Genomic DNA, 13,220 nt, shown 5'->3' on the forward strand with positions numbered 1-13,220 from the left:
CATACGAAACTGTACAATACTGGTACCTTAAGAAACTGTTCATCATATTTTTACTTTTGTCCAGGGCAAAAGATAAAGCAACTCAGGTACATGAGTTTTGGAAGGCAGCAGACTTTGGTTACATGAAAGAAAGAAGAAATGAGCTCAAAGTTATTTGTCAGCCTGAAAGTGAGGTACTGACTTTCGGTAAATATTGTGGCTTGAATTTTAGGTCATTATAAGTAGAATTTACATCTAAATAGGGTTGACTTGGATAAAGGGATATCTTGTTTTTACATATTTAGTTTTGTGGTTTTGTCAATGTCTGCATACAGGCCTGTTGTAAATTTGTCATTGTTGATCAATTATATTCGTTTTTCACCTGTACCCACAAAATACACAAATTTGGTATCCAACTTATAATAATGAACAGTGAATGTATTGGATGTTATAGACCTTCAATATATAATATTCACAACAGTTTCACATTCAATAATCATGAATTCTCTAGATTCACATTAACTGAATTAAATGTGTTAATATTTAAGTGACAAGTTCTCTCATCTCTCTAAGTGAAAGGTCAACAATCCTGCTCTGATGACACTGAAAGGTCAACCCTAATCAACCCTTATTCTCACTGAAAGTTCAACCCTAAACAACACTAACTCTTATTGAAAGGTCAATCATTTTTCTTACTGAAAATTCAACAATAGGTCTCTGAAAGATCAATCATTTTTTCATTAAAAGGTCAACCATTCTTCTCACTGAAAGGTCAACCATTCTATTCACTTAAAGGTCAACCATTCTTCTCACTGTAGGATGAACAAAAAAGTAGGTCAGAAGAATGCTGACAGTTTCTGTTTCAAAGCTTCAAGACCTTTAATAATATGTCATTGTTAAAACAGTGTCAGTAACATTCAACAGTTTTTATACGACCGTAAAAATAAAAAAAAAAATTGGTCTTTTGGTCGTATATTGGTATCAGGTCGTCTGCGTTGTCGTCTTCGTCAGCGTTGTCTGAAGACAGATTGTTTCCGAAGAATAACTTTAGGAAATCAATAAAATTTAAACACAATGTTTATAACCCTAAAAGGAAGCTTGAGATTGCTTATGGGGGTTATGGTCCCAAAGGTTTAGGAATTAGGGGCCCAAAGGGGCCAAAAACAGAATTAATCTAGTTTCAGGACAAAAAGTTATGTATTAGTATTTCAATTGTTCTGAAATTGTACCACAATGTTTAATACCATAAGTAGAAGGTTCGGATTTATTTTAAGGGGTGATTTGGAATACAGTCTAGGAATTAAGGGCCAAAATGGGGCCAAAACAAGCATTTTCTAGTTTTAAGACAATAACTTGTGTATAACTGTATGGATCTTTCTGACATTGTACCACAAGTTTCCATATAACACAGGGAAGGCTTGGATTCAATTTTGGGGTTAATTTTTCTGAATATGTAGGAATAAGGGGCCAAAAAGAAGCATTTTTCTACTTTACAGACAATAACTTGTGTTTAAGTATATGGATCTCTATAAATTTTTACAAGAAGGTTCAATACCACTAAAGGAAGGTTGGAATTGATTTTGGGGGTTATGGTCCCAATAGTTTAGGAATTAGGGGCCAAATAGGGGGCCCAAAATTATTATTTTTGTAGTTTTCAAACAAGAACTTTAAGTTTATGAATTTCTCTGAAATTAAACCACAAGTTTCCATACCATGAAGGGATGGCTAGTATTGACTTTGGGGGGTTATGACTCAAAATGTTTCAGAATTAGGGGCAAAATAGAGAAAAACTAGGTATTTCTGGTCAATGGACAATTAAGACAATTTAAAAGCAGTGTAAGGGAGGTAATTCTAAAACATGGGTATGTATCTTTAATTGCACAATATTGCGCACTAGATTTGTAAGATCTTGACATTTGTTTTGTGTCAGAAACTAATATGTCAAAAATTTTATCGCAATCCAAATTCAGAGCTGTATCAAGCTTGACTGTTGTGTCCATACTTGCCCTAACTGTTCAGGGTTCAACTTCTTCTCCTGCGGAGCACCTGGTTATAAAAGGGTAATAAATTTTGTAAAAATACTTATGCATTTTTTTAAATGAAAAAAATTATAATCCTGACCATGTGGTCTTTAACCTTTATGAGGTGATATACTTTCTGTTTTAAAGCTCAAAGACCTTTAATATTGTGTTATTGTTAGAACTGTGTCAGTGACATTCAGCATCCTTAAGCTTGATAAAGAGTAAATAAATTGTGTAAAAATATCCTTATACTCCTACTGATTTCTGTCTACAAAATGCTGAATGTATATATATTAATTTACATTAACCTCATATTATGAACACAATACTAGTAACATCCACATACAGAAATTAAGCTAAACATTGTTTAAATAGGTCTCTGCTACCATTTGGTCAAATGCTTGCAAACTCAGATTTTTTGAATTTTTTTACAATTTTTATGTTAAGTCTATTTATAGATTCATGAAAATGTGTAAGCAGGCCTGGCCTTTCATATCTATGACCTATTTTCAAAAGTTTGAAATTCATGTGATCTTAACCAAGATGATACATTTTTTGTGACATTTAAGATTTTCACCCAATTTATTGACAAAAACATGGGTATTTACATTAATTCAGCCTATGGAATCTATTATCATATAATTTCCCACTTCCCATTACCCTATAAATGTTTAAAAAAATTGTGACATAATTCAGGGATCTCCATGGCCTGTTTAACGATGGCGCCCCGCCATCGTTCAAATGTCTTGCGCCATCGTCAAATGACTCGCGCCATCGTCAAATGACTCGCGCCATCGTTCAATTTCGTCCGCCATCGTTCAAAACTGTGAACGTTTTTATAGCCTGATGCCATTTTTTTAGCAATTATAATCAAGTGCATGTAATTACATAACCCTCGAGCTTTTTTTTGTTTATAGTATAATCCAATACAGTTATAACGCCTGAGGGACATCCGGATTAAGATCGCTAATCACTTGTACCTGAGCTTGTTCAGGTAGATCAACAAACCAGACAGGAGAATATTATCTGAAGATAGACGATTCATTTGTCGAATTATTTAACTAAGTTTTCGCAAATGCTTATGATAATTCAGATTAAATGAATAAATTAATAATCCAGTTACAAAGTTTCTTTAACAAGTAGAACACATGCTTTTATTTTTACTTACGCAATCAGCATCCCCCTTTTTAATATGATATATTATTGTTTTTTGCTAAATCAGGGCTAAGAAATTTTTTAATTAAAACTTTGCTCTGTCTTCATGGTCTTGAATTCAAATTACTGAAAATACCAGTATTGAAAGGGGTATGATTTACCTTGATCCAATGTTTTCAATAACATTTAACCCAGAAAATACTAGTTTGAATATATTGAGATGTGATGTTATTGTGGATAAGACAAGTAATGACTAATTGACATTAATGGTAACTGTATGGCCTTCAACAATGAACAAACCCATACCTTTCAGTGAGCTTTATATAACAAAATGGCTAACAATTCAAAGCGAAAACCAGCGTCCTAATTTATACTACATGTACAACAATAAATGAAAAACAGTAACCGGTATTGGAGACAGCAACCAATGACAATAAGGCCAAGTTCGGATGGATATCTAGAGTAGATTGAATTGACATGGTCATATATAACACCTGTTATGATTGGATTGTGGCAGGGTTCCTAGAGATCGACTCGATATCCTGGATGTTATGATGTCAATCCAATCAAATTTGAATGTAAACATATTCAGAGTAGGGGCTTTGTACTTCCGGTAATCTAGAGACCTTACTCTTCAAAATTATTTACCGTTCATATGGAACTCTAGTCAGAACTCTAGTTCCATCTGAACTTGGCCTTAATTACAGATTTTGCACAGACACAAAAGTCTTTACTTTCATAAAAAAATTAAAAATAAAAAAGCATCTTCAATAAAAATACTTATGTTTGGTATTGTGTCAATTTCAGGAGGATTCTCTGTTAGAATGCTGTAGATACACACGTTACTGTAGAGCTAGAAACATCTTTCTAGATTTTACCGATGCTCATCTGAAACAGGGAAATGAAAGGTAGATATTCTAAAAGTAATTAAAATTGGTAAATGAGGTGGATTAATTTACACAATTTGAAATTAAATGAATTTAAACTGAGACAGTGATATATGTTTGAAAAGTTGAAAAATACCAAAAGCAGAATCAAATGGAAAAAAACAACACCAGTCAACAAAATATAACATAAAAAATATAAATAGTTTTAAAGATGAAACCTGCAAAAACTATGCTGGTTTCATGCACCATGGAAGGGTAAGCAGATTCATATCAATATGTGTCACCCATTTTAAATGGTAAACACAAACTGAGCTTTAAAAATATATAAATTAAATGAATGGTTTTCCTTAATATAATTTCTTCTTCCTATCATAGATATAAGAAGATGTTTGCCAATGAGACAGCTCTCCAACCAAGTCACAGTTTATAAAAGTAAACCATTATAGGTCAAAGTACGGTCCTCAAGAGGGAGGTTTGGCTCACACTGAATAGCAAGCAATAAGATCATGCCTATACTCTATTACAATTCTACTGTAAAAATAACTTTTTTTCTTTCATTCACAGACATTAATGCATTATTTTTGCTGACATTGATATTGACATTAATTAATACAAATATCAGATAGACAGCAATCAAACAAGTTGAGGTTGCAAAAAATTCTTTTAATAGAAAAAGTAAAGAAAGGGTTTTCAAAAACATTTTGTTATTCATGTTATTGATAATTAAATGTTCGTGTTTCATTTTTCAGATTTCGTGAAGATGTGTTCAAAGATGGAGAGATAGGGGGAAAGTGTAAATTGAACCAAGCTCTACTGAGAGACCAAAGTGAACATAAAAGTCCCTTACAATCATGGTAAAATGTTTTTAGCTCACCTGGCCCAAAGGTCCAAGTGATCTTTTCTCATCACTTGGCATCCGACGTCCGTAAACTTTTACAAAAATTTTCTCCTCTGAAACTGCTGGGATTTAACCATACTTAGCCACAATCATTATTGGGGTATCTAGTTTTTGTCCTGTGACCCGGCCTACCAACCAAGATGGCCGCCATGGCTAAAAATAGAACATAGGGGAAAATGTAGATTTTGGCTTATAACTCTGAAACCAAAGCAAATCTGGCATTTAGTAAAATTGTTTATCAAGTTGATATCTATCTGCCCTGACATTTTCAGATGAATCAGACAACTTGTTGGGTTGCTGCCCCTAAATTGGTAATTTTAAGGAAATTTTGCCATTTTTGGTTATTATCTTGAATATTATTTTAGATAGAGATAAACCGTAAACAGCAATAATTTTCAGCAAAGTAAGATCTACAAATAGGTCAACATGACCAAAACGGTCAGTTGACTCCTTAAGGAGTAATTGACTTTTATAGTCATTTTTTACCAATTTTCGTAAATTTTTGTAATCTTTTACAAAAATCTTCTTCTCTGAAACTACTGGGCAAAATTTTACCAAACTTAAACACAATCATTATTAGGGTATCTTGTTTAAAAAGTGTGTGCGGTGACCCAGCCAACCATTCAAGATGGCCACCATGGCTACAAATAGAACATAGGGGTAAAATGTAGATTTTGGCTTATATCTCTGAAACCAAAGCATTTAGAGCAAATCTGAAAGGTAGTAAACTGTTTATCAAGTCGATATCTATCTGCCCTGAAATTTTCAAATGAATTGGACAACTGGTTGTAGGGTTGCTGCCCCCTATTTGGTAATTCTTAAAGAAATTTTGCCGTTTTTGGTTATTATCTTGAGTGCTATTATAGATAGAGGTAAACTGTAAACAGCAATAATGTTCAGTTAAGTAAGATCTACAAATGAGTCAACATGACTTAAATAGTCAGTTGACCCCTTAAGGAGTCATTGCCCTTTATAGTCAGTTTTTTCCAATTTTCATTAATTCGGTAAATTTTTGTAAATTTTTACAAAATATTTTCCTCGGTAACTAAAGGGCCAAGTTTATTTTAGATAGAGAAAATTGTAAGTAGGAAAAATGTTCAGTAAAGTTGGATCTACAAACACATCACCATCACCAAAACACAATTTTGTCATGAATCCATCTTTGTCCTTTGTTTAATATGCACATAGACCAAGGTGAGCGACACAGGCTCTTAGGAGCCTCTAGGTTTTTCTTACAGTGCTTTTCATGATGAAATATTACTTTACTAAAAATGCTGTTTTGTATTCTATTGTATATATAAGCTGTTTTCCACTTGTATCAAGTACTGTTATACAGTGGTGTAGCAGTACAAAAATATGCATTCAAAATTTTTTCCCAGTCTATACATTTAAAAAAAAAAAAGTCTTTTGAAATATCGGCAAGTCTAACAGCCTGAGAATAGAAGAAATTTGCTTGACCTTGTGTTTTAAACATAGACTATATAATTATGATCCAAAACATTTTTAGTTTCAATTTCTTGGAATTGTGTTCTATAAAGACTCCATTTTCTGTGGTTAACAAAACACTTCCAAGCAATTCAATGTATGCACTGTAGACATTACTGAATTGTTGAGCCTCTTCTTTTTATACCAGAATCATTTTTCAACAATGTTTCTCTTGTTTCAGGTATGCAGAATTAGAACATTATACGTCCTTACCATTCCATCCAGAAAATAAATGTGATATTATCATAGATAAACCATCCATACTCATTAAATTAGATGCAGGTATGAATTTGATAAGTGTTTGAAAGATTATTATAAGGTCTTTCATGTTTCTGTAGAAGTCTTATGTCATAATTCCGCGTTCAGCTGTAGTTTTCCATTTTAAGTTATAATGTTTTCCTAAATGATTTTTAAACAGTCCTTGATCTTGTCAAACCAGAAAATATAAAAAATGATGCAGGTCTTTTCTTAAAAAAAGAATAATCCTCATTTAGGCTCCATTGCCTTTCAGAATTTTTAGGATTCAGACAAACTGAACTGCATATAACTGGTAAATAAAGTGAAGGCATGTTTAATTAAAGATATTTTTTTTCTGGTGCAGGATCCGTGGAGCGCTATTATATATACAAGCTGTTTTCTGTTATGAATTGTTCTATCATCTTTGAAATTGGTGTCTGTATCTATCATGCAGGAATTTAAAATTTAAAATTTAAAACTCAGCATCTTGTGGAACTTCTTGTGTTTACTCAAATTCCTTTATCAAGTATCAACAAAATGTTGTTAAAAAGGAATTCTATTCAGAAAAAATATCGGAAGAAAGTCTGAAAAAACAAATTCCTTCCCTTCCCTTTTTTTTTTTTACATATTAAACACAATTCAGATATGACATATGAATTTGTGTTAGATAATAATGCAAATGTTTAATAAATTTAACAATATTGACATCTATAATAAAACATCATATAAAAAAGATATACATACAATACTACATGTAATAAGTAAATACCACAGGAAAAATATTGCTCAACATAAAATTGAGAATGGAAATGGGGAATGTGTCAAAGAGACAACAACCCGCCCAAATAAAAAACAACAGCAGAGGGTCACCAACAGGTCTTCAATGTAGCGAGAAATTCCCGCCTTCAGCTGGCCCCTAAACAAATATATACTAGTCCAGTGAAAATGAACGCCATACTAATTTCCAAATTGTACACAAGAAACTAAAATTAAAATAATACAAGACTAACAAAGGCCAGAGGCTCCTGACTTGGGACAGGCGCAAAAATGCGGCGGGGTTAAACATGTTTGTGAGATCTCAACCCTCCCCCTATACCTCTAACCAATGTAGTAAAGTAAACGCATAACAATACGCACATTAAAATTCAGTTCAAGAGAAATCCGAGTCTGATGTCAGAAGATGTAACCAAAGAAAATAAACAAAATGACAATAATACATAAATAACAACAGACTACTAGCAGTTAACTGACATGCCAGCTCCAGACTTCAACTAAACTGACTGAAAGATTATGATTTCATCATATGAACATCAGGCACAATCCTTCCCGTTAGGGGTTTAGTATCATACCATCATAACATATATGAGAAGAACATAACCCGTGTCAAGCCAACAACTGTTTTTAGAATAAATGTGTTTAGTTCCGATGCAAAGACCTTATCAGTGACTCAATATTAACGCCAAAATATGCAATCTTTAATGACTTTACAACAGTATCGTAATTATATCCCTTCTTAATAAGTCTATTCAAAGGTTTTGTAAGTTTCTGAGGTGAATACTGACACCTTTGTGCTTTATAAAGAATATTACCATAAAAAATTGGATGTGAAATACCTGAACGTATTAGAAGTCTGCATGTTGAGCTATATTTACGAATGATGTCTTTATACCGATGATAAAATTTAGTAAATGTTTTGACTAGTTTGTGATATCGAAAACCCGGGTGTAATAATTTTTCAGTAATACATAAAAAGTAATATATAAATTTAATACATATATTAAATGTTAAAAGTTGCATGTCTGTATATGATTTTTTTTTCATTTACAGGAGTGAACCTTTATCATCATTTCTGTGATTTTGTGAATATTTATGCAGCACAACATGTAAACAACTCATTTTCTACAGATGTATATATAGTCATGTGGGATACTGTAAGTACTTACTTCAATGTATGAAGATATAAAAGCCAAAAGTTGCAGACCTCTAGATCTGCAGAATAACATAATGGACATATAGAAAATAATTCCAATCAAACTGGTGCTCATCTTTAGCTAGCAATGAGGTATAAGGTTTAGTTGCAAATATCTCGTCCTGAATATGCATGAAATATTTGCCACTGGACGCTAATCAACCAACAATCAATCAATGCAAATTCAAATCCTCAATTGTGACTTTAATATAAAAAAAAGCATCTTTGATTTGGGATTTATGAAAGCATATTGAGATTTTGTCCTTTTCTTTGACAGTTTTCCTTCTGACCTTTTTTTTTTTTGCTTCTCTATAAAAAAAAATTGAAATTCTACTGGAAGGATAGTTTAAGAACATGACCAAGTGCAATACTTACAGTTTTGTATAAAAAAAACAAGTATTTATAGTAAAATAATGATTTGGTCATGCTATTGTTCACACTATTTTCCTTTTATCTTAACATGCTTTGTGGATAGTTGTCTGATACCACATCTTCTTTTTTTTTGTATCATTCATTAAAATTATTGATGTATATGATTTTTCCTTAAAGGTGATTTATAATTTCTGAATGTTTTAATATATCATGTATATCAAGATTTCTTTGATGTAACATGAAAGGCATTTGTTTATATTTCAGAGTGATTTAATTTATCGAGATTTCTTTGATGTAACATGGAAGACATTTGTTTATATTTCAGAGTGATTTAATATGTCGAGATATCTTTGATGTAACATGGAAGACATTTATTTATATTTCAGAGTGATTTAATTTATCGAGATTTCTTTGATGTAACATGAAAGGCATTTGTTTATATTTCAGAGTGATTTAATTTATCGAGATTTCTTTGATGTAACATGAAAGGCATTTGTTTATATTTCAGAGTGATTTAATTTATCGAGATATCTTTGATGTAACATGGAAGACATTTATTTATATTTCAGAGTGATTTTATTTATCGAGATATCTTTGATGTGACATGGAAGACATTTGTTTATATTTCAGAGTGATTTAATATGTCGAGATATCTTTGATGTAACATGGAAGACATTTATTTATATTTCAGAGTGATTTAATTTATCGAGATTTCTTTGATGTAACATGGAAGACATTTGTTTATATTTCAGAGTGATTTAATTTATCGAGATTTCTTTGATGTAACATGAAAGGCATTTGTTTATATTTCAGAGTGATTTAATTTATCGAGATATCTTTGATGTAACATGGAAGACATTTATTTATATTTCAGAGTGATTTAATTTATCGAGATTTCTTTGATGTAACATGAAAGGCATTTGTTTATATTTCAGAGTGATTTAATTTATCGAGATTTCTTTGATGTAACATGAAAGGCATTTGTTTATATTTCAGAGTGATTTAATTTATCGAGATTTCTTTGATGTAACATGAAAGGCATTTGTTTATATTTCAGAGTGATTTAATTTATCGAGATATCTTTGATGTAACATGGAAGACATTTGTTTATATTTCAGAGTGATTTAATATGTCGAGATATCTTTGATGTAACATGGAAGACATTTATTTATATTTCAGAGTGATTTAATTTATCGAGATTTCTTTGATGTAACATGGAAGACATTTGTTTATATTTCAGAGTGATTTAATATATCGAGATTTCTTTGATGTAACATGGAAGGCATTTGTTTATATTTCAGAGTGATTTAATTTATCGAGATATCTTTGATGTAACATGGAAGACATTTGTTTATATTTCAGAGTGATTTAATATGTCGAGATTTCTTTGATGTAACATGGAAGGCATTTATTTATATTTCAGAGTGATTTAATTTATCGAGATTTCTTTGATGTAACATGGAAGGCATTTGTTTATATTTCAGAGTGATTTAATTTATCGAGATTTCTTTGATGTAACATGGAAGACATTTATTTATATTTCAGAGTGATTTAATTTATCGAGATATCTTTGATGTGACATGGAAGACATTTATTTATATTTCAGAGTGATTTAATATGTCGAGATATCTTTGATGTGACATGGAAGACATTTGTTTATATTTCAGAGTGATTTAATATGTCGAGATTTCTTTGATGTAACATGGAAGACATTTGTTTATATTTCAGAGTGATTTAATTTATCGAGATTTCTTTGATGTAACATGGAAGGCATTTGTTTATATTTCAGAGTGATTTAATTTATCGAGATATCTTTGATGTGACATGGAAGACATTTGTTTATATTTCAGAGTGATTTAATTTATCGAGATTTCTTTGATGTAACATGGAAGGCATTTGTTTATATTTCAGAGTGATTTAATTTATCGAGATTTCTTTGATGTAACATGGAAGACATTTGTTTATATTTCAGAGTGATTTAATTTATCGAGATTTCTTTGATGTAACATGGAAGGCATTTGTTTATATTTCAGAGTGATTTAATATGTCGAGATATCTTTGATGTAACATGGAAGACATTTGTTTATATTTCAGAGTGATTTAATTTATCGAGATTTCTTTGATGTAACATGGAAGGCATTTATTTATATTTCAGAGTGATTTAATTTATCGAGATTTCTTTGATGTAACATGGAAGACATTTGTTTATATTTCAGAGTGATTTAATTTATCGAGATTTCTTTGATGTAACATGGAAGGCATTTATTTATATTTCAGAGTGATTTAATTTATCGAGATTTCTTTGATGTGACATGGAAGGCATTTGTTTATATTTCAGAGTGATTTAATTTATCGAGATTTCTTTGATGTAACATGGAAGACATTTATTTATATTTCAGAGTGATTTAATTTATCGAGATATCTTTGATGTAACATGGAAGGCATTTGTTTATATTTCAGAGTGATTTAATTTATCGAGATATCTTTGATGTAACATGGAAGGCATTTGTTTATATTTCAGAGTGATTTAATTTATCGAGATTTCTTTGATGTAACATGGAAGGCATTTGTTTATATTTCAGAGTGATTTAATTTATCGAGATTTCTTTGATGTAACATGGAAGGCATTTATTTATATTTCAGAGTGATTTAATTTATCGAGATTTCTTTGATGTGACATGGAAGGCATTTGTTTATATTTCAGAGTGATTTAATTTATCGAGATTTCTTTGATGTAACATGGAAGACATTTATTTATATTTCAGAGTGATTTAATTTATCGAGATATCTTTGATGTAACATGGAAGGCATTTGTTTATATTTCAGAGTGATTTAATTTATCGAGATATCTTTGATGTAACATGAAAGGCATTTGTTTATATTTCAGAGTGATTTAATTTATCGAGATTTCTTTGATGTAACATGGAAGGCATTTGTTTATATTTCAGAGTGATTTAATTTATCGAGATTTCTTTGATGTAACATGGAAGGCATTTGTTTATATTTCAGAGTGATTTAATTTATCGAGATTTCTTTGATGTAACATGGAAGGCATTTGTTTATATTTCAGAGTGATTTAATTTATCGAGATTTCTTTGATGTAACATGGAAGACATTTGTTTATATTTCAGAGTGATTTAATTTATCGAGATTTCTTTGATGTAACATGGAAGGCATTTGTTTATATTTCAGAGTGATTTAATATGTCGAGATATCTTTGATGTAACATGGAAGACATTTGTTTATATTTCAGAGTGATTTAATTTATCGAGATTTCTTTGATGTAACATGGAAGGCATTTATTTATATTTCAGAGTGATTTAATTTATCGAGATTTCTTTGATGTAACATGGAAGACATTTGTTTATATTTCAGAGTGATTTAATTTATCGAGATTTCTTTGATGTAACATGGAAGGCATTTATTTATATTTCAGAGTGATTTAATTTATCGAGATTTCTTTGATGTGACATGGAAGGCATTTGTTTATATTTCAGAGTGATTTAATTTATCGAGATTTCTTTGATGTAACATGGAAGACATTTATTTATATTTCAGAGTGATTTAATTTATCGAGATTTCTTTGATGTAACATGGAAGGCATTTGTTTATATTTCAGAGTGATTTAATTTATCGAGATTTCTTTGATGTAACATGGAAGGCATTTGTTTATATTTCAGAGTGATTTAATTTATCGAGATTTCTTTGATGTAACATGGAAGGCATTTGTTTATATTTCAGAGTGATTTAATTTATCGAGATTTCTTTGATGTAACATGGAAGGCATTTGTTTATATTTCAGAGTGATTTAATATATCGAGATTTCTTTGATGTAACATGGAAGACATTTGTTTATATTTCAGAGTGATTTAATATATCGAGATTTCTTTGATGTAACATGGAAGGCATTTGTTTATATTTCAGAGTGATTTAATTTATCGAGATTTCTTTGATGTAACATGGAAGACATTTGTTTATATTTCAGAGTGATTTAATATATCGAGATTTCTTTGATGTAACATGGAAGGCATTTGTTTATATTTCAGAGTGATTTAATTTATCGAGATTTCTTTGATGTAACATGGAAGGCATTTGTTTATATTTCAGAGTGATTTAATTTATCGAGATTTCTTTGATGTGACATGGAAGGCATTTGTTTATATTTCAGAGTGATTTAATTTATCGAGATTTCTTTGATGTAACATGGAAGGCATTTG

General features: G+C 30.7%; 1 protein-coding gene across 3 annotated transcripts in view; it reads left to right on the forward strand.

Moving 5' to 3' along the window:
* LOC139487180 (EGF domain-specific O-linked N-acetylglucosamine transferase-like) overlaps positions 1-13,220 on the forward strand; it is a 40,218-nt gene that overhangs the window by 11,097 nt on the left and 15,901 nt on the right. For all 3 annotated transcript variants that reach the window (XR_011655811.1, XM_071272149.1, XM_071272150.1), the window contains exons 4-8: positions 65-173; positions 3,963-4,063; positions 4,792-4,896; positions 6,607-6,707; positions 8,490-8,593. Coding sequence is in view for 2 of the 3 variants with exons in the window: in XM_071272149.1 (XP_071128250.1) it covers positions 65-173; positions 3,963-4,063; positions 4,792-4,896; positions 6,607-6,707; positions 8,490-8,593 (520 nt within the window). In the remaining variant the exon portion in view is untranslated. The remainder of the gene's footprint in view (positions 1-64; positions 174-3,962; positions 4,064-4,791; positions 4,897-6,606; positions 6,708-8,489; positions 8,594-13,220) is intronic.

The sequence above is a fragment of the Mytilus edulis genome, chromosome 1 (assembly GCF_963676685.1).
Source record: "Mytilus edulis chromosome 1, xbMytEdul2.2, whole genome shotgun sequence".
Taxonomy (NCBI): domain Eukaryota; kingdom Metazoa; phylum Mollusca; class Bivalvia; order Mytilida; family Mytilidae; genus Mytilus; species Mytilus edulis.